We start from the raw sequence: 21,127 nt of genomic DNA on the forward strand, positions 1-21,127 counted from the left end.
TAATGAACTATTTGTTCTAAGCTATCTCTGACGATTAATCAACAATTCGAAGTGCTTTTCTTGTGTATTCTTTGATAAACCGACGTTTATATATAGATTTAGGAGGATCTGTTTGGAAAGTAAGAAATAGTGATGGCAAAAAAATCCGCCCCGATTCGAATGGGGCAAAAAAACCAGCCCCGATGGGTTGGCGGGGCGGGGCGGGACGGGGTGGGGGTGCCCCGCCCCGACCGCGCCCCGTGATTTTTTTTTTTAAAATTTTCAAGTTATATTATTTTTAGATAATAAAATACAAATGTAAAATTTTAATTAATTACAAAAGAAATAAAATTTAGTGAAAACGTAATTTTATTTGAAATTGTTTAATTTTTAACATTGTTTATTTCAAGTGTTTACTTTGAATTTTAAAATTTTGAATTTATATTTAATTCTCTAATAATAACATAATTAGGAAAAAATAAAAATTAAACGGGGCGACAAATGGGACGTGGCGAGCCGTTTGAGACGGAGTGGGGTGTCACGGGGCGAGGGTGCCCGCTCCACTGTCATCTCTAGTAAGAAACCTCTTTGATATGATTTGTGTGTAATGTTATTTTATTAAAGATTGTGCGAATGAAATGATATCAAATTACTGTTTAAAAATATATTTTTTAAAAGAATGTGGCTCAAACATGGTTTATTATGTACGAACACGGTTTATTATCAATTTGTTACCTATGACTTTTAAGTATTATCAAACAAATATTTAGCCCCTGTTCGATTTTCATTATTGAATGCAATAATGACTTTATTGATCCTTTTTCCAACGAATGGGTCCCCTTGTGAGATCATACGTCAAAAAAAGGGCTAGTACCTATGCAACGATCCTAAAAACCATTAAAATGAGGAAAAAATTTAGAAACAAGCAAGAGCATAATAGTCACACAAGGACAGAGTATGGGCCCTCGAAAAAAGGATAATTATAGGTAACACCACATAGATCTTCCATTTAAAAATCACATTTCAAAATTAACAAATTTCTAAAAAAGTTTTCAAAAATCAGGTAATAATTAAATTTATTAAATATTAATTATAATATAGTATAATTAATCTACTTACCCATCCCACCTCATCTCCAACCCCACCCACCCATCACATCAAACCCTTTTATTTCTCTCTCCACCCCACCCCACCTCCGGCGACGGCTCCAACAACAATTCCAGCGACTGCTCTGATGACAATTTCGACGACCTCTCGACGATGCTCCAACTACCGTTCGACGAATATTCCGATGACTGATCGCCTTTCCGACGACTACCTTTTTTCTTCTTTTTTGACAATGACCTGTTACAAGTTCCATTAGATCTGTAACCTAATTAAGTGGGATGAACACGCATACGATCAATTTCAATATTAAGAAATAAAGTTCGAAATTTCACATGTTATTTGTGACCATGCCTGTGTTATATGTGATCAATTCACTGACTTATGTTATTTGAAAATCACCGTGACCAACTTTGCCTTCGGTGTGACTAAATTTGTATTCATTGTGACTTTATGTGACCATATCAATCTCAAGTCACAATCAGTCACAATCAATACAAAATTGGTCACAAACAGTCACAACTAGATTTCGAACAGAAAAAACCAGCTCTCCAACCACCACAGCAGATCTGTTCAAAATAATAATAACCACCACCACTACTAATATCTTTAACTCAATTTGATGACCATAAATACTACATGCACCTCAAATTCACAACAATCTGATCTACCATAACTTCCACCAATTCTTCAAAAAACCCCAACCAGCACCACCACACTTCTCTCGTGAAACTCCAATGAGAGAAGGGGTAGGTGGTCGGAATCTAGAGGATGGGTGGGGAAGAAGTCGTAGATTTGATTTTTGGGTAAGAGAGTGCCGAACTAATTTTTGAGGGGAAGAAATAGACTGTGTAGGTTAAAAATTGATATAAGATATGGGGTAAATTGATATGAAGTCTGTGACCAAGTTTGTATTCAATGTAACTGTTTGTGACCAAATCAATTTCAAGTCACAACCGGTCACAATCAACACAAAATAGGTCATAAACAATCACAACCAGATCTCGAGCAGAAAAAACCAATCTCCAACCACCACAATAGATCTGTTCTGGAAAATAATAACTGCCACCACTACTAACATCTTTAACTCAAATCCACAACAACAATCATCACTGCCATAACTTTCACCAACACCTTCAAAAAACACCAACCAATTGAATCAAAATTAGAAGAACAAGTACACATAATCAAATCACAATTTTAGTTTGATTTATAGAAACCCATGGCTACAGTAGTGGTGGAATGGGGGTGGTGAAGTCATGGGTGTAGATTTGTCGTGATGGTCCCATCTATGACACCTGACTTTGAAATTTTTGAGATTTGTAATTTAAGAATCTTCCATTTTTATCAATCCCTGAAAGACACTAGAAAAGGAAGAAGAGAGAGAAAAAGTTTAATTTGAGTGGGTGGGTGGTTTTGGCTGGGGGAAGATATAAAACATTTTCTATTATTAACTATGTATTAATTAATTTAATAATTTCTAATTACCACCTGATCTGTGAAATGAAAATTAATTCCCTTTATTTTTGAAAACTATTGTTTAAAAGTAGGTTTCTAGGTAATTTTCTCATAATTATATTCACATAACAATTTTTCATATTTACACTACATTTTACTTACAGGAAAGGTTTCTAATATTTGCTCATTTTTGTTTTCATATCCTCAACTTTTGTCTCGTTGTACTGACATTCTTAACCTTCAATTAATTAATATATTTTTATCTCTAATTATGATTTCCATCCAAATATTCTACTAACTTGCATTAAAAAGATGGAAAATATTTTATTTAATTTTTGTACTAGTTATTTATTTTGATTATTTAAAGTTACAAAAGATAAATATATCTTTTTGGCCCTCCTAATAAATATTTTGTGCGAATTCGTCTCTATAGACATGGAGTGAAAACTAATAAAGGGTTGATGATAAAAAAATTTAAAAAATGTTGAAAATATCTATGTAAGAATAAGAAAAAGTTAGGCATATTCATTGTAATTAAAATGTGGTGCAGTTAACAAAAAATGTAGTGTGAATATATACCTAGGAAAAAAAAATGAAAAAACGAAAAAAAAATGGAGTAACCATAAGTAATTCGAATTTTGAATGTTAAGATCAGTAATAAATATAAGCATGACGCGAGTTGGCGCCTTAAGATTTCCCTCCTCTCCCTCAAATCAACCATCCCGAAAATTAGGGTTCTTTTGATTCGCATTTCAATTCGATCCGAATCACAATGAGTAGAAGATTCAAATCCAGTTGTACCAGTTCCGAAGATCCACGTAAGATCCGACCGGCCAGAAATCAGGGCTCGGACAACAAATTGGGTACCATGATCTCTCTTGTACCAACCTTGCATTTCTCACCCTTGAATTTTATCTGATTGGTTCATATATTTTATCGTGCTAAGTGATAGGTAAATGTAATTCGAAGTTTGCTTTAGTTAATTATTTATAGTTATGCAGGAACCAAGTGATTGTAGTAGCTGCAATATGAGTTTTAACTGTTCTGCATTTCCTTGGTTTTTCTAATTTGTCCTGAAGTTTTGTTTCGAAGATCTTTATTTGTTTGTTAGATACGAGCAAGTTAAAAAGAGTGAGGTTTGCGGATCCTGAGATGGATATGCTTCCTAGCGATGCACAAGGCGTTTCTTTAAGAAAATATGAAGTGAGCCAATCGACAAAATGTTAGTGATATTTGCTATTTTTGCTAGTTTATTTTAATATTTCTCTATTAAGTATATACACTATTGCTCATGAATCCATAATTTTTTAAGGTTGGTGTTACTCGTGAAGAGTATTATTTTTCTTAAAAAATACTGTTTTGTAGCTGATGCCCCCAAAACTTCAGAGTATGCATATTTTAAGAAAGTAAAGAATAGTGCTGGTTGTGGTCATTCCGGTGCAACACATAGGGAGGACAAACGGTTGGAAGATTCCAAGTTTAATGACTGCAGTGGAGGTAATCCTACATAGGTTCTAAATCAGCCTTAAATGCATTTTAGTTTGATGGGGGGATCGTGACATGTTTTATCTTGTTGTTGTCGATACAATTAGTAGAGACTTCAAATGCTTCTGCCACAATTAACCCCAGAAACAAGGACTTCAGATTCACGTTCCCTGAAGGAATGCCAGGGCCCACTGACCAGCACACATTCCTCTCACCTCGTGTTGGAGAATGTAAGAAACTTAACCAGTTGAGAGGCAAAGGTCTGTTATCTGTAATTTAGGCATCTTTGATGTCACATATTTATTTATTTATTTTCTTTGTACCATGCTTGTTATTACTTGACAGTAGTGTGTGAATGTGTGCTGTGATGCAGATATACCCAACAATGTTAAACCTCTTGATCAAAATTTATTCTTTTCACCCATTGAAGGGACATCAGAGAACTCAGGTTTGCACTGTAATTTGTTATCTCAAATTCTCTCAAGTTGCGATCAGAAGGTTTGTCTTCAATTTGGATAATTTCAATGTATTGGAGGAGTTGAATGATGCTTAATTGTAATGATTTGCTGCAAACTGTTTGTTGTCAACAGTTGTATCTACACGAATTACATTATCCTTTCTCCTTTTCCCTTTGATTAGCTGCTATTTTAATCTTTATGGCAAAAAGTTCCTCAATATATGTTGGTCAAATACCACGAATCTACTAGAGAACTCAACTGGTTTCTTGTGCCATTTATTAGAATCCTGAATCATGTTTATGACAGAAAATAAATCCTTCGTAATAATTGTGTTATGCTTGATTGTAAAAATGGTCTTTCTCATCTGCCATCTTATACTGTTACTCTATATATTTGCAAATGACGTAAAAAAATTAATCATCAATCTTTAAATTGTAATGCTTCTCAATATCCCCATGATTTTGATGGTTATAACGAGTACAATTTTATTTGATTCACTTCTTCAGAATATCAATAAACTATTTCTAATTTCCAAGGTAAAATATATTTGTGAATCAATACTGTATAAGCATCAAGACAAGGGATCTTCAGGACAATCCTTTTCTTTTCAAATAACAACTGTCTCTGTAAATGGCTGAAAGAATATTTGTTCCCATGCCTACAGTCTCTTCGTAATCGGCATGATGCATTTATTTATAAGATTAATTCTTCCACTTATCAGTTATTATTATTATTTTTTTTAAACTAGGTTGTACTAGGGTTAGTTTAACATTAGTAGGCTCATTGTTGCATGCATGATGTATTCCTCCCCATGTCCAATAAGGCAGTTGCTGGAACTTGTATCTTTAAACTGGTGCAAAGCGTTCAGCATATTCATTAAAAGTTTAATCATGTTAAGCATCATTAAATTATGGCATAATAGATAGTTTTTTTTTTTTTTTTTTTTAAACTAGGTTGTACTAGGGTTAGTTTAACATTAGTAGGCTTATTGTTGCATGCATGATGTATTCCTCCCCATGTCCAATAAGGCAGTTGCTGGAACTTGTATCTTTAAACTGGTGCAAAGCGTTCAGCATATTCATTAAAAGTTTAATCATGTTAAGCATCATTAAATTATGGCATAATAGACTTCTTACCAGCTTCAGGGAGCCAATGCACTGAGAAAGGAATCTTTTCTGCAAAAAGACAGAGGTTACTTCAGTGTGTTGCTGATGCCTCATTTTGTGGCATTGAGAAACTCCACTCTAAGGGGTCAGACACATGTAGTTTGAGTACTTTATTATTTCAGCAGTTATTTTCTTTGACTCAGTTGGGTTTTCTCCAGGTTCAATTTGGTTTCCTTGCTCTTAAGCCGCCTGTTCTTTAAGGACATTGAAAATGATGTATGTTGTCTCGACTTCTGCATGGGTGAATTTCTTTATAATTTGGTGCTGAAGATTTGTTTTCGGTACTATTTCCAGGATTCAAGGCCCTCCAAAGTCGATATGGATAACAATTGTAAAGCTCCGACATTTTGGGAGTCAGATGATCTGGAGAAGGGACTCCATTTGGCTCATACCGAAGACTGGGATAAGGATATCCCGAATAACTATTCTGGCAGATCAGGAGAGGCTGTTCTCTCAAAATGGAATCCCTCTGTCTCTGACTTTCCTCCATCCCACTATGATACAGCAACTCATTTTGGAGATGAATTAGTGAATCTTGATTGCAGTTCAAAGAGTGATATGATTAGAAATTTATACACACAGCATAAATCTTTTTTCTGTTTACCATTTGAAAGATCTGGATATGCTGGTTCATGTCATCTTGAAGAACCTGATGAACTCTGTTGTCCAATTGAATACTCAAGAAGTGAACCGCCTAGGCTTTTGCTAGGTTGGGACTTCGAAAGGGAGGAAGATAAAGTTGATTCATCCATTATCATTCACGACATCTCGAAGAATTTGTGTCCTGGATGGGATTCGTGGAATGTTGATCACCCAAAGGGTATGGATAATACAGTTGATGCCACAGCACTGTGTCCATCATCCTTACGTTCAACATATTATCTAGACTTCCAGTCACTGCCGAATTATTATTCAACCAGACCAGCAACTTCATGGAATGTGGATCACCAGAATGATATGGATAATGTTCTTGATGCCAAACCATTGTGTTTATCATCATCATGTTCAAAATACTCTCTCGATTTCGACTCGCTGCCAAATTATTATTCAAACAGCTTTAGAAGTCAGGATTTTGGACCATTTATAAAAAATGAGTGTGCGTTGGCTGAAACAGAACGGTTTCCTTTAGCTTTACCATGTACTCCAATATATAATGAGGCGGAGGATTGCGGTACAAAAAATGCACTTGAAATTAGCAATCTTCTCTTCTCTCGTCGATATCCCCCTTTGCTTACCAACAAGGTTTCATTCGATAGGCATCAACAGGATTTTGAACTCCTTGTGTTGCCTAGCTGCCTGTATACTGATTTCAAGTGGAAGTGCTTACCAACTACAGATTCCTTTGCAGAGGACCATCCATCCATTTTTCATCCATGGCAGTCTCCTCATATAGACAGCAGTTCATATTCTTCTGCACAAATGGAGGAAGATCCCGGAGAAACTTTCACTCCTTATCGTGAAGGTGCGTATAACACTCATTCTGGATCCTCTAATTTTCATTATTTCCTCGACAAATTAATGGACTGCCCTTTGCTATTAGATAGTGCAAGCCACGATAGATCTGAAGCAAGAAATATATTTTGATGACAATGAATTGAAATATGGTTGAATATTTTACTTGCATATAAACAAAACTGTGTGTTCTCGTTGGAATTTGCCTTCAATGGATTTGCATTGCGATTTAGCTGTGAGGATCACTCATTTTCTGTTGGTAGATGCTTTATTTAAGTGTTAAGATTTCTATTGCCATAATATCTTTAGGTGGATCATATGATAAACAGATCAAACAGGTAGTGATCGATAGGTTTCTCAAAACAAACTAAAGATGAAACATTTATAGCCCTGAATATGGATTTGTCTTTGATAACCGGCTGAAAATGTAATTCATGTAGCTTTGATCTGTGAAATTATTTTCTTTCTGGTCCAATGCATGTTTGGCTAAGCTTAAATGAAAGTTCAACTTACTTATAAATAAATTTTTGTTTCCAAACTTGTTTCGATAAATAAGTAAAAAAGTTACTTATTTTGATAGTAAGTGATGATTACTTTAAAACTGGTAACTTATTTCCTGAATATACACTTAAGGAAGTGCATTGACCTCCTCTTGTTTGCCCATGAGAGCTTAAAATTGGGTTTTTTTTTTTTTTTTGTTTCTTTTGGGGTAGAACAGTTTTATTTATTTATTTGGCTTTTGAGTAAAGCTAATAAGGTTACATTGATCTTTATATTAGAGCGTGCTTGAACCTAACATAATAGGAACTACATTTCTTTGAATAGAAGCTTGATTTCTTCCCATTATATTAGATTTGGTTATGTGGTAAGTTGTTTTCCTAGGCTATGATCAGCTCGTAATCTCATTGCACAAAACCTGACCTTGTGGCATAATTAATTACTTTGTATTTGATATGATAAATTGAAAGGCAGCACTACACTGTCAGAAAAAGTTTTTATAAAGGCTTTACGGGCCTCTCACAGTGGAGGTGGTCAACATTTTTTGTGCAATTTTTAATTATATGATACCGATGTGGGATTCACACTCACATGTGAGTGCCTGTGCACTACTTGTGAAAATCGACCTTGTACATCTGGTTTTATTCTAAATTGAATCGGCACACTTTATCGTGTGCAATTTTTTTAATGCTATTTAATTCAATTTGTTAAATTCATTCCTAAATTTTTATTGTTTGTTGTACTGAGTTTACATTATTAGCATAGTGAATAATTTGTACAGGTTTCTTATAATGAAAATAAAGATTAAATCTGATGATCGCGCATTTGGATCTAACGTGTCACATCAAACGTGCAGATTTATGGTAATTAAACTAATCGATATGATTATTAATCGCTTTTGTCATTTACTATTTTTCTTTAAAAATAAGCAATAAACAACAAAACCTCATTTGAAATTTCTTACTCGAGTAGACTATCAAAAGTTGCGCCGGATCAATTGCGGATAATTTTGACTTTGGCTTTTAGGAAAAGCAATAATTATAAATCATAATAAAAAGGTTGTCTTAGAAGTTAGAAGAGTTATCTTATAAAGCCCTTGTTTGAGTAACATTATTTTTATAAGAATTCATTTTTGAATATTGTACCGATCAGAAATATGTGGTTAAAAAAATAAAAAAAAAGTTTGAATTTTAGTGTAATATTATTTTATTAAAAAATGTGATTGAAATGATGTCAAATTGTAGTATAAGAATGATTTTTTTTTTAATGAATGTTGGTCAAATAGGGCCAAAGTGTGAAAAGTGACTATGGAAAAGTGAGAAGTGCTTGTGGATTCAATGAAATATAATAACTTATAGGTAAAAGTAAAGTGATTTGATAAAAAGTGTTTTTTAGATCAAAGTATTTATAAATAGTGGTGAATGATGAAGAAGTAGGTATCACTTATTAATATTAAGAAATATGATATAAACACTTGTCAAATATTTATTGGAGACATCAATATTATAAGCATGATTAAATCGACTTATTCGATAAAAAAGAAAGAAAGATAATATAGTTCGGAACAAAGTGAGTTTATATATATTAGAAATGGGAAAAGGAAAAATAAGATTTTTAGTTTTGTGAAAACAATGCTTGAATTAAATGGAAGCATTTGTGTTATATATCAAGTGCATTTGATCTATACTTAATAGTGGCAATTGATTTAAGTCGTTCATCAACCTTGCAATCTTAGCTCGATCTATTCGTGGCTTGGGATGATTTTGGGATGAGTCATGGTCAAGTCGAGCTCATTTATTTTTTCATGAGCAGACTTGTTTTGAATTCGTGGGTCATCTTGTTTTTTAATTTTGTATTGGACTTTATTAATTTTTTTAAAAAATGAGATGTCTTGTGGGTACTTGCACAGCTTGACTTGACCTTTAAATACCCTGAATCAAAGGGTTGTCGAGCTAGGATTTAGACACCAGTTGAGCTCAGTGTCTGAGGACTAACTCGATGACTTGTTGCAATTCCTTATCCATACTTATTTTAACAGGTTGACATATTTATAATGTGAGAATAAATTATCAATAGATGATGTTGCATAAGATATAAATCAAAATATACATTTATTATGTTGAATTTTATGTCTTTCATTAATTTATGGATAAATCTTTCTCTGGTTTATTCGTCCAAAATATTATAATTATTAATTACCTAATTTCATTACAAGGAGGTAAATAATGCACCAAACAAACAAATTATTTCCGCAGAAAAAAAAAATGTAAAGGAAAAAGAAAAACAATGCATTTAGAATATTGACAAAGAAGGCCAACGGTAGTTGGAGGGTAGGGTCCCTTATTCGCTAATATTTCCATTGGATTCTTACGTCACAATTCAAAGGCTGAGATTCATTCGCGCAACTGTCAATGCTGCGATTGCTAACAAGTGTATTTAAAAATGTCATTTTTGTAATTAACCTGAAAATAAGGTGTGTTAATGTCATTATCAAAGCATATTAAGTAAAAATTCAACCGTCAATACCGCGTTGTCAAGTGCCCACAGACAAGGACGAAACTTCAAGTGAATAAAGTGAAGCCAAAAACCTCATTATAAGGCGAATCATAAGAAAATCACTTATAATCTATTTGTTAATTATATTATAAGAATGTCTTTTTATTTATTATTATTATGCAACTACATTATTCATTTCTACGTTTGCATACGAGCCCTTGCATCTAATGAATGTATTTGTTTTATATCTCCTACGCGAAAATGTCAAAATTAAATTAAGAAACCAAATTCAACGGACTTGGCAAAGTGCAATACCATGATGCGTGCTCGAAAAGATTAAGTCCATGTTTATTTTCAATAATTTGTTCAGAATAATCCATTTTTTTGTCAGCAGCTGGGACCCATTATGAGAGAGGAATTCAAAAATTGCGGCTGAAAAATCCAAAAATGAATTGTGGTTGGACAAAAAATTGGAAACAAACAGGAGCTAGGATAATAAAAAAAGGTTCTTTCCTAGACATTAGACTAATGTTCCATATTCGAGTGCTATACATTTTTTTGTTTTAATTAAAAATTCTATGACAATTAGAAAAATGTGAGATCTGCAGGACCATTACAATTCCAAAATCTGATAGTAAAGCTCTAGCTTCAAATTTTTGAGGACGTGACAACTTTCGTATTCTTTGTCGTGATCCAATCATGTTAATAAAAAATAAAAATTCGAGCCATTCAAATTTCAAGGATATGGTAATATTCACGCTCTTGGTTTAACATTAATGAGATACAAATCGAGAAATTTAACGATCACCAAATCCACATAATAAAATATTAAAACTTGAGCTTTAACAATCACCAAATCCACATAGTAAAATATTAAAAATCGAGCAATTCAAATTATATAGAAATATCTCACGTTTGAATTTTGAAATATTTATTTCAACATGATTTGAAAGCTGACAATCGTGAGATGCATAAGATAAAATTAAAGGAGGATTAATAAAGGAGTAATGAAAATAAAATAAAATTTGTTGTTAATACAGAAAATCTATAATTAATAATTTTCTATATTTTTAAAATACGTCACCAAAAATATGAAATAATTTGCAACCATTTCTATTAATTAAAAACACGAGAATAAATTTAGTGCATAAGAACACGATACAATGAAAACATAAATCGAATTTCACATCGTATTAATAATTAACCTAGTTTGTATTAAATCCATTTCTCAATATCGAAACAAGTTTAAGGACAAAAAACTTCTACATATAGACCTGAAATTATAAAAACAATCATGTTACAGAAACATAAAGTTTGATATAATACTACGTGACGTTTCATTATTGAATTGTTTTAAACATAATCAGCTGTTTCTACCAATCAACTCCCGTCATGACATCTTCGGTCATTGCATCTGGCAGGATTTTTTGGTCAAAGTAGCATTATTCTTATAAAGATAATGGCAGAGATTCATATTGAATTCTTTTGGGTCCGATTAAAACCACATTAAAGTTGAAGGACCATTTAGCAAAAGGAATTTCGAAGCCTATTTGTGTTGTTTAATAATTTAGGCACCGTTTGATTGCCTATGAATTCCCTAGAAAGTGGAAATTAATTTCCATCTTTTCCAGATTCTAGTGTTTGATGGTAAAACATTTCCTTAGAATTCACTTTCCATGCAAGTCACACACGCGCCTATTTTCCTTCATTTCAACGAATTGGTTTTTCCACCTATATGGTAGGAAAGTGAATTCCAGGTTTTCAATTTTATTTTTTTTTTAGCTTTTTTTTTGTGTGTTAGTAATGGAAACAAATTCTAAGAATTATTATAAAAAAATATTTTTTTAATTGACAATTTTCATATAAAATAAAGCCAAACGAACACTCAAAAATAGATGATTTTCTTGATTTTTTTTGTTTTTTTTTGTTTTGGCAATGGAAACAAATTTTATTTCCAATACCAGTAAATTCTATCCCTTTAATTGACAATTTTCATGTAAAACAAAACAAAACAGACATCAAAAAAACACTTTAATTTAAACATTTTTCACGTGGAAAATTATACCAATCAAACACAATAATTTATAATTCTCAAGAAAATAATTTTCCATCAATTTAATTTTCTAAAATTCGTTTTTTTCCACCCAAATTCTACATTTGCAATCAAACCGACGCTTATAGTTTTTTACTTCAAATTTGCACGTCTTTCCATAAACGTAATCGAATCCGATAAATATATCAGAGTAAATGATACCTTGTCGAGTCCGACAAAGAGTCGGTGGAGAAGAAAGAAGCAAAATTCACTGCAAAACAAAATACTCTCTCTCTAAAATCCGGCTTCTCCGGCATTAACCTTGCCGTAAATTTCTGATTCCGGAAACCTGTCAGCCTTCGCTATTTCTGCTATCTGACTCGAGCTCCTCATAAAAAATCTATTTAAAAGCCTTTATTTCTGTGTTTGACTGTGTGGAGAAGGTAGAAGAAAAATCTGTGGAGTGTTTGTCTGTGCACATTATTAGAGGTTGGCATTGCGAAATTTGTGTGTGAATATTTTAGAGTCGATGCAGTACTTTTCGTTACGGTTCTTCGATCTCGGTTTTGGAAGGTAAAAATGTGAATCGAATCTGATTCTTTTTATTGAATTACTTGTCTGCTGTAGTTGCAGCTTTTCTGCGATGGTTTTTGAATAAAGATATGGCCTTTTTGTTCAATGATATAAAGTTGAAAGGTCAATTATTTTTTTCTGGAGGCTTTAAAGTTAAAGCTTCAATTTGCTTTAGTCGTAACTTTACTAATACTAAATTGAAACTATACTGATTTAATGATATGTTATGTAAGTTTAATTGCACTTATTTTGAGGGACTTGAGCTTTATTCAGGAATGTAACTGATTGATGCGAGGTTTCATGGGAATATGCTGAAAATTGCATTAACAGTACAGCGTGCATACAGAAGTCTTGTCTTTGTTATTTGTTCTTCGTACTTCCCCTTTTTTCCCAGTTAAATCTAGGCAATTCTTTTGCAGTGTATAGTGATTGACTCTTCGAGTTAGCCTTCTTTTCTTCTCATTCTCCCCCTGCCTCTCTTTATTATAAACAGACGGTTTGAATTTTCATCTCTGAAGCAAGTTTTTTGGTATGAAAGAGCAAAATTTTGATTTGTTTTCGTTTTTATTGGCAATGTTGGGCAATTTCAATTTTTCTGTTTCACTTTTCACTTTTCACTTTTCATGAGTTTGGCCGTGTATTTGGTGGTTTGAGGTTCTTTGCAAAAGCAGCTTCTCTTTCTCTGTTTTCAACTGCGAACTAGCTAATTTACATTCTCAATGGTTGCAAACCTAACAATTTTTAGCATCGAATCCAGCAATTTATCTTTTTATTTTATTTTATTTTTTTGGTAATTAATGCAGTGGAGTGTGCAATACCAGTTATTGAAATGAACGGGAGACACCAGAATGGAAAAAACTGCAGTTTTGAGAGAACTTTTCCGGGGTGCTTGGGAAGAATGGCGAACTTTTTTGACCTGAATGGTGCGGTGGCTGGAAACAGGCTGCTCACTGATAAACCACATCGAGATGGTGCTTACTCTTTTTATATTTTCCTCGCAGAAAATTAGATAACTTATTAGAAATATTGATGTTCAATACCATAAAAATTTCACCTAGTCTGGGTCATATATTTTAGCATATGATTTTACATTGATAGCAATGAAGTCGAGAATACGTTGTTGACTTGTGTTCTGCAGTGGAACATGTTTTTAAAATTCTTCTGGTTGATTGATTGTTTGTTATCTAAGTCCAAACCCTTGTCAGATATGGATGACATAAATTATGAACAAAGTTCTAAATCGCCTTATATTATATTTGGTATGTGAACTTGTTTTTATTTTTATGGGTTCCCTTTTTGTGTCTTGCTTCACCTAAAGGTTGATGGGTTTGGAAGTTTGTTTTCCTCTTAATTGTACATTCCACAATAGAAAGGGTGTGTTGTGACACAATAGTAACTGATCCACAGGTTCACCACTCTCAAAAAGCCAAGCAGATGATGCATCTTTGTCTCCATCTAATTACCAAATAGAGGACAAAGTGGTATGTTTCAATTTATATTACTAAGTTGGGAGTGTAATTTATGGAAGAAATATCACCAAACATTTTTCTAATTTTCTTCGATATTTAATTATATTGTGCATTGGTGTGAGTTATGCAGATTGTGCCTGAACTCGAAAGAACTGGTTCAAACAGAAAATCAAATGCAACACCCATAAAGATGCTCATTGCCGGAGAAATGTCCAAAGAAGTAGATTCCAAACACAGTCCGTCTAATGTGGTTGCTAAGTTGATGGGTCTTGATGCCATTCCATGCCAGGAACCTGATTCAGTTGCACAACGAAGCCATTTTAAAGGTCATCCTCGAAGTCATTCAGATATACCAGTGAGTTACTGGAAGCAACAGAATGGATTCTTTGAATATGTAGAACCAAATGAGTGCAGCGATGTTTATGAAAAACGTAAGAAATCACAAAAAACAAATTATCTGCTAGACAAATCACCACAGAAGGGAAAATATTATGAAACTACTAATGACAAGAAGATGGCTCTTGTTCGCCAGAAGTTCATTGAAGCAAAACACCTGTCTATGGATGAAAAACTTCGGCAGTCAAAGCAATTCCAAGATGCCTTAGAAGTTTTAAATTCCAACAAAGACTTATTTCTTAGGTGTCTGCAAGAACCAAATTCACTGTTTTCTCAGAATCTTTACAATCTGCAGTCTATCCCTCCTCCTCCTGAGACGAAGAGAATTACCATTCTTAGACCTTCAAAGATGGTGGACGGTAACAACTTTTCTGCAGTGGGGAATAAAGATGGAAAACTGGTGAAGAAAGGTGGATTGGAAAAAAGCCATCAGAGATGTTCCCCTCCAGCGGGACGGAAGATTGACGAAACTCCCACTCAACCAACTCGAATAGTAGTTCTGAAGCCAAGCTCAGTGAGACCACACGATATTAAGTCTGTTGATTCTCCACGGTCAGAATCACCAAGGATATTACATGGGGATGATTTTTTTGGTGATGTAGAAGATGACGAGAAACAAGAATCTAAAGAAGTTGCAAAAGCAATCACACAGCAGATGCGTGAAACGCTCCATAGAGATGAAACCTTGCTTTCTTCTATGTTCTCCAATGGATATGTCGGTGATGAAAGTTCATTTAATAAATCGGAAATTGAATATGCAGAGGGTAATCTCAGTGATTCAGAAGTCATATCACCCACATCTAGGCACTCTTGGGATTATGTTAATAGGTTTGGTAGCCCTTACTCATCCTCATTTAGCCGTGCATCATATTCTCCAGAGTCATCAGTTTGCAGAGAAGCAAAGAAGATGGTTTTTGAATAAAGATATGGCCTTTTTGTTCAATGATATAAAGTTGAAAGGTCAATTATTTTTTTCTGGAGGCTTTAAAGTTAAAGCTTCAATTTGCTTTAGTCGTAACTTTACTAATACTAAATTGAAACTATACTGATTTAATGATATGTTATGTAAGTTTAATTGCACTTATTTTGAGGGACTTGAGCTTTATTCAGGAATGTAAGTGATTGATGCGAGGTTTCATGGGAATATGCTGAAAATTGCATTAACAGTACAGCGTGCATACAGAAGTCTTGTCTTTGTTATTTGTTCTTCGTACTTCCCCTTTTTTCCCAGTTAAATCTAGGCAATTCTTTTGCAGTGTATAGTGATTGACTCTTCGAGTTAGCCTTCTTTTCTTCTCATTCTCCCCCTGCCTCTCTTTATTATAAACAGACGGTTTGAATTTTCATCTCTGAAGCAAGTTTTTTGGTATGAAAGAGCAAAATTTTGATTTGTTTTCGTTTTTATTGGCAATGTTGGGCAATTTCAATTTTTCTGTTTCACTTTTCACTTTTCACTTTTCATGAGTTTGGCCGTGTATTTGGTGGTTTGAGGTTCTTTGCAAAAGCAGCTTCTCTTTCTCTGTTTTCAACTGCGAACTAGCTAATTTACATTCTCAATGGTTGCAAACCTAACAATTTTTAGCATCGAATCCAGCAATTTATCTTTTTATTTTATTTTATTTTATTTTTTTGGTAATTAATGCAGTGGAGTGTGCAATACCAGTTATTGAAATGAACGGGAGTCACCAGAATGGAAAAAACTGCAGTTTTGAGAGAACTTTTCCGGGGTGCTTGGGAAGAATGGCGAACTTTTTTGACCTGAATGGTGCAGTGGCTGGAAACAGGCTGCTCACTGATAAACCACATCGAGATGGTGCTTACTCTTTTTATATTTTCCTCGCAGAAAATTAGATAACTGATTAGAAATATTGATGTTCAATACCATAAAAATTTCACCTAGTCTGGGTCATATATTTTAGCATATGATTTTACATTGATAGCAATGAAGTCGAGAATACGTTGTTGACTTGTGTTCTGCAGTGGAACATGTTTTTAAAATTCTTCTGGTTGATTGATTGTTTGTTATCTAAGTCCAAACCCTTGTCAGATATGGATGACATAAATTATGAACAAAGTTCTAAATCGCCTTATATTATATTTGGTATGTGAACTTGTTTTTATTTTTATGGGTTCCCTTTTTGTGTCTTGCTTCACCTAAAGGTTGATGGGTTTGGAAGTTTGTTTTCCTCTTAATTGTACATTCCACAATAGAAAGGGTGTGTTGTGACACAATAGTAACTGATCCACAGGTTCACCACTCTCAAAAAGCCAAGCAGATGATGCATCTTTGTCTCCATCTAATTACCAAATAGAGGACAAAGTGGTATGTTTCAATTTATATTACTAAGTTGGGAGTGTAATTTATGGAAGAAATATCACCAAACATTTTTCTAATTTTCTTCGATATTTAATTATATTGTGCATTGGTGTGAGTTATGCAGATTGTGCCTGAACTCGAAAGAACTGGTTCAAACAGAAAATCAAATGCAACACCCATAAAGATGCTCATTGCCGGAGAAATGTCCAAAGAAGTAGATTCCAAACACAGTCCGTCTAATGTGGTTGCTAAGTTGATGGGTCTTGATGCCATTCCATGCCAGGAACCTGATTCAGTTGCACGACGAAGCCATTTTAAAGGTCATCCTCGAAGTCATTCAGATATACCAGTGAGTTACTGGAAGCAACAGAATGGATTCTTTGAATATGTAGAACCAAATGAGTGCAGCGATGTTTATGAAAAACGTAAGAAATCACAAAAAACAAATTATCTGCTAGACAAATCACCACAGAAGGGAAAATATTATGAAACTACTAATGACAAGAAGATGGCTCTTGTTCGCCAGAAGTTCATTGAAGCAAAACACCTGTCTATGGATGAAAAACTTCGGCAGTCAAAGCAATTCCAAGATGCCTTAGAAGTTTTAAATTCCAACAAAGACTTATTTCTTAGGTGTCTGCAAGAACCAAATTCACTGTTTTCTCAGAATCTTTACAATCTGCAGTCTATCCCTCCTCCTCCTGAGACGAAGAGAATTACCATTCTTAGACCTTCAAAGATGGTGGACGGTAACAACTTTTCTGCAGTGGGGAATAAAGATGGAAAACTGGTGAAGAAAGGTGGATTGGAAAAAAGCCATCAGAGATGTTCCCCTCCAGCGGGACGGAAGATTGACGAAACTCCCACTCAACCAACTCGAATAGTAGTTCTGAAGCCAAGCTCAGTGAGACCACACGATAATAAGTCTGTTGATTCTCCACGGTCAGAATCACCAAGGATATTACATGGGGATGATTTTTTTGGTGATGTAGAAGATGACGAGAAACAAGAATCTAAAGAAGCTGCAAAAGCAATCACACAGCAGATGCGTGAAACGCTCCATAGAGATGAAACCTTGCTTTCTTCTATGTTCTCCAACGGATATGTCGGTGATGAAAGTTCATTTAATAAATCGGAAATTGAATATGCAGAGGGTAATCTCAGTGATTCAGAAGTCATATCACCCACATCTAGGCACTCTTGGGATTATGTTAATAGGTTTGGTAGCCCTTACTCATCCTCATTTAGCCGTGCATCATATTCTCCAGAGTCATCAGTTTGCAGAGAAGCAAAGAAGCGCCTCTCTGAAAGATGGGCAATGATGACATCTAATGGGAGCTGTCTAGAACAAAGACCCGTGAGGAGAAGCTCTAGCACATTGGGGGAAATGCTTGCTCTTTCTGAGGCAAAGAAGGCTGGAATTCCTAAGGAACTAGGTAGCACTATTGAAGAACCTAAGAATTCTGATTCTCTCTTTGGTAGTGAGCAGACAGAGGATGAAAATCTAGATAATTCTCCTAGGAATCTCTCGAGGTCAAAATCCGTTCCAGTATATTCTGCTGAGTTTGGCACCAGGCTCAATGTAGACATTCCGGATCCAGAGGTTTCTAAGGAGGCTACAAAGACAAGAAGTGGAAAATTGTCATTCAGAGGAAAGGTTTCAAGTTTGTTTTTCTCAAGAAACAAAAAAACTAGTAAAGATAAATCTGAATGCAAAGATGAGTCTTGCTCATCTGCAATACATTTTGGGCAAGTAGGCAGAGATCGAGGTGAACGACTTAGTGATGAAGGGCTTGAATGTCTGTCACCTGTTGAGAAGGATCCATCAATTAAAGCAGCTTCCCCAAATATAATTGGCCAGCAGGGCATTACATCTCCCAAGGTAATTCTACTATCGCTGTAGTTGGCTATGCCCCCACTTTTCTTTAAATTTTTTTGGTCTGTTACCTAATGCATGCTTTGATTTGGTGGTTACTGGTGAATAAGCGACATGAGAAGCTTCTGTGATTGCTGCATTTATTTGTTATGATTGATTATTTTTTCTCCTTACGAAACTTTTAACAACTATCGAAATGCTTTTGTTGAGTACTTCATTCTCTAACACGACGGCCTTTGAAAGTGCTCTTTCAGCTTCCACCAAGGCAACATTTTTGTTAATGAATATGTACGTATATAGTACCGGTTGCCTCGACCATAAATTTCTATTACCCTATGAAATTATGGCAACTAACAAGAATTACAATGATGGTAATTCACCGGATGTAAAAGGATAATAATTCAGATTTTCTTAATGGAAAGAAGTTTGCGGGGCTATTCATCCAAATGAGGGACAGGATACATGTTGAGTTCTGATTAGGTGTTTTCTTCTGCTTGTCATGGAGTTGTTTCCTCATCGATGATTTTTTGTAGCTTGAAACTGTAGTAATAGTCACTAACATATGTTCATATTATCCTGAACTGGGAAACTTAGGACATCATTAACGTCTTTCCACCTTTTCAGAGTGAACTGTCTGTAACAAAATCTGTTGCACCTGGAAACCGAAGTGAGAACCAGGACCAACCAAGTCCAATATCAGTCTTAGATCCAAATTTTGAAGAGGATGAACATGCAGCGCTGGAGTCCTCTAGTTTTGTCAAGCCTGATCGACATGGTAAAGTTTGTTGTTCAATTCTCAATGTGCATGTTATTTGTTGATTTGTTTTTTCATTTAGTTTATTTGCTTTTCTTCTTGGAAAAACAGGATTTGAGTTGCCGGTTCATCCTGTTAGATCAAATTTGATTGACAAATCACCACCCATAGGATCTATTGCTCGGACACTACCATTGGTTGATTTGGTTATGGATACATCCTCTTCATATCCCTTAAAATCATCCTTACCCTCCCCAGGAGCAGAGGAAGAATGGTTTTTCTTTGTTCAGACATTATTATCAGTGGCTGGACTTGTTGGTGAGGAGCAACCTGACTCGTTCTTGGTTAGATGGCACTCACCTGAAAGCCCATTGGACCCATCATTAAGAGACAAGTACATAGATTTAAATGAGAAAGAGACGCTACATGAGGCTAAGCGAAGGCAAAAGAGGTCGACCTGTAAACTTGTGTTTGATTGTGTGAACGCAGCATTAGTGGACATTGTGGGATATGGACCGGCCTCATCCCAAAGAACCATCCCATGCACTGGGGCTAATAATAGCTCATTGGAGAATGCATCATTGATGATGCTGGACCAGGTGTGGGCCAGGATGAAGATATGGTTTTCTGGTCAGGCCAGATGTGTTTCGATAGGTTTTGGGGATGACAACAGCCTGGTGGTTGAGAGTGTAGTAAGAAAAGAGGTGGTGGGGAAGGGGTGGGATGATCATTTGAGACTGGAGATGGATAATTTAGGAAAGGAAATTGAAGGGAAGTTGCTAGAAGAGATTGTGCTAGATGCTGTGGTGGAATTGACAGGTAGACTTTGATGATACTTTATACATTTTAGTGACTTAAATAATTTCTTTAATTTACAACTCTATTGTTTGTGCATATTAGGTGGAATTGACAGGTAGACTTTGATGATACTTTATACATTTTAGTGACTTAAATAATTTCTTTAATTTACAACTCTATTTTTTGTGCATATTAATATGTTAAAATGATCCCCAGCCCATCTCTAATTATTTAATGCTGCAAATTGTTGCAAATATGTTATCCATACGTATGTCTGGATTTCTGCTGTACAACCTTTTCTTTTCATTTTTTATCCAATACAGAACACTAGAATCTTCATGCATAAATATATAGTAGATTTGCCTTGCGCTGTCTTATACTGTGGATGGTCCTGACGGTGGTAGTTTATGTGAAGTGTTTTTCTATATGCACAATAATTAACTGAGAAATTCTCAAATGTTTCCTATGATTAGCTTAGTCTGCATGGATTACAGGATGTTTTATGCATAGGTCTGATAAATTTTGGTGCTTAAGCCATTCAAAATGTCTTTCAAGATAGACTTTTTTAGCCTGGTTTTTCATAATGGAAAAAGGGCATCCAGCATCTACCATTTGAAGTTACCTAATTAGTATAAATTTCAAAAAGCTCCGTAGTATATCCACCAAACAATAAACAAGAAGACAACACACACGAGATAGGTTACTAAAACGGAAACATGTGACCCTGCTGGAGTAAAAATCGTAAGCAGACCAACCAATATCCATTGGTATGAATGCTACATTTCTACCATTGGATGCCACGTTTCTAAAAAATGT

At 34.6% G+C, this 21,127-nt stretch overlaps 2 protein-coding genes across 5 annotated transcripts; both read left to right on the plus strand.

The window, feature by feature from the left end:
* Positions 1 to 3,116: 3,116 nt before the first annotated feature.
* Positions 3,117 to 7,334, plus strand: LOC111393335. 3 transcript variants are annotated; one of them, XM_023018829.1, is made up of 8 exons: positions 3,117 to 3,404; positions 3,653 to 3,763; positions 3,907 to 4,038; positions 4,134 to 4,286; positions 4,400 to 4,474; positions 5,624 to 5,735; positions 5,809 to 5,866; positions 5,945 to 7,334. In XM_023018829.1, exons 1-8 carry the CDS (start codon positions 3,314 to 3,316, stop codon positions 7,232 to 7,234), a joined length of 2,022 nt encoding a protein of 673 aa, XP_022874597.1. In that variant the 5' UTR covers positions 3,117 to 3,313; the 3' UTR covers positions 7,235 to 7,334. The 3 variants fall into 3 exon arrangements, with proteins under 3 accessions (XP_022874597.1, XP_022874599.1, XP_022874598.1); XM_023018831.1 differs by having other exon boundaries at positions 5,630 to 5,735; XM_023018830.1 differs by having other exon boundaries at positions 4,137 to 4,286.
* A 4,993-nt stretch (positions 7,335 to 12,327) lies between these two features.
* On the plus strand, positions 12,328 to 20,407 carry LOC111393336. 2 transcript variants are annotated; one of them, XM_023018832.1, is made up of 7 exons: positions 12,328 to 12,701; positions 13,505 to 13,672; positions 14,109 to 14,182; positions 14,301 to 15,473; positions 18,181 to 18,765; positions 19,384 to 19,534; positions 19,625 to 20,407. In XM_023018832.1, exons 2-7 carry the CDS (start codon positions 13,531 to 13,533, stop codon positions 20,341 to 20,343), a joined length of 2,844 nt encoding a protein of 947 aa, XP_022874600.1. In that variant the 5' UTR covers positions 12,328 to 12,701; positions 13,505 to 13,530; the 3' UTR covers positions 20,344 to 20,407. The 2 variants fall into 2 exon arrangements, with proteins under 2 accessions (XP_022874600.1, XP_022874601.1); XM_023018833.1 differs by lacking the exons at positions 13,505 to 13,672; positions 14,109 to 14,182; positions 14,301 to 15,473 and adding exons at positions 16,212 to 16,379; positions 16,816 to 16,889 and having other exon boundaries at positions 17,008 to 18,765.
* Positions 20,408 to 21,127: the final 720 nt, after the last annotated feature.

Source organism: Olea europaea, chromosome 4, assembly GCF_002742605.1.
Source record: "Olea europaea var. sylvestris chromosome 4, O_europaea_v1, whole genome shotgun sequence".
Classification (NCBI taxonomy): Eukaryota; Viridiplantae; Streptophyta; class Magnoliopsida; order Lamiales; family Oleaceae; genus Olea; species Olea europaea.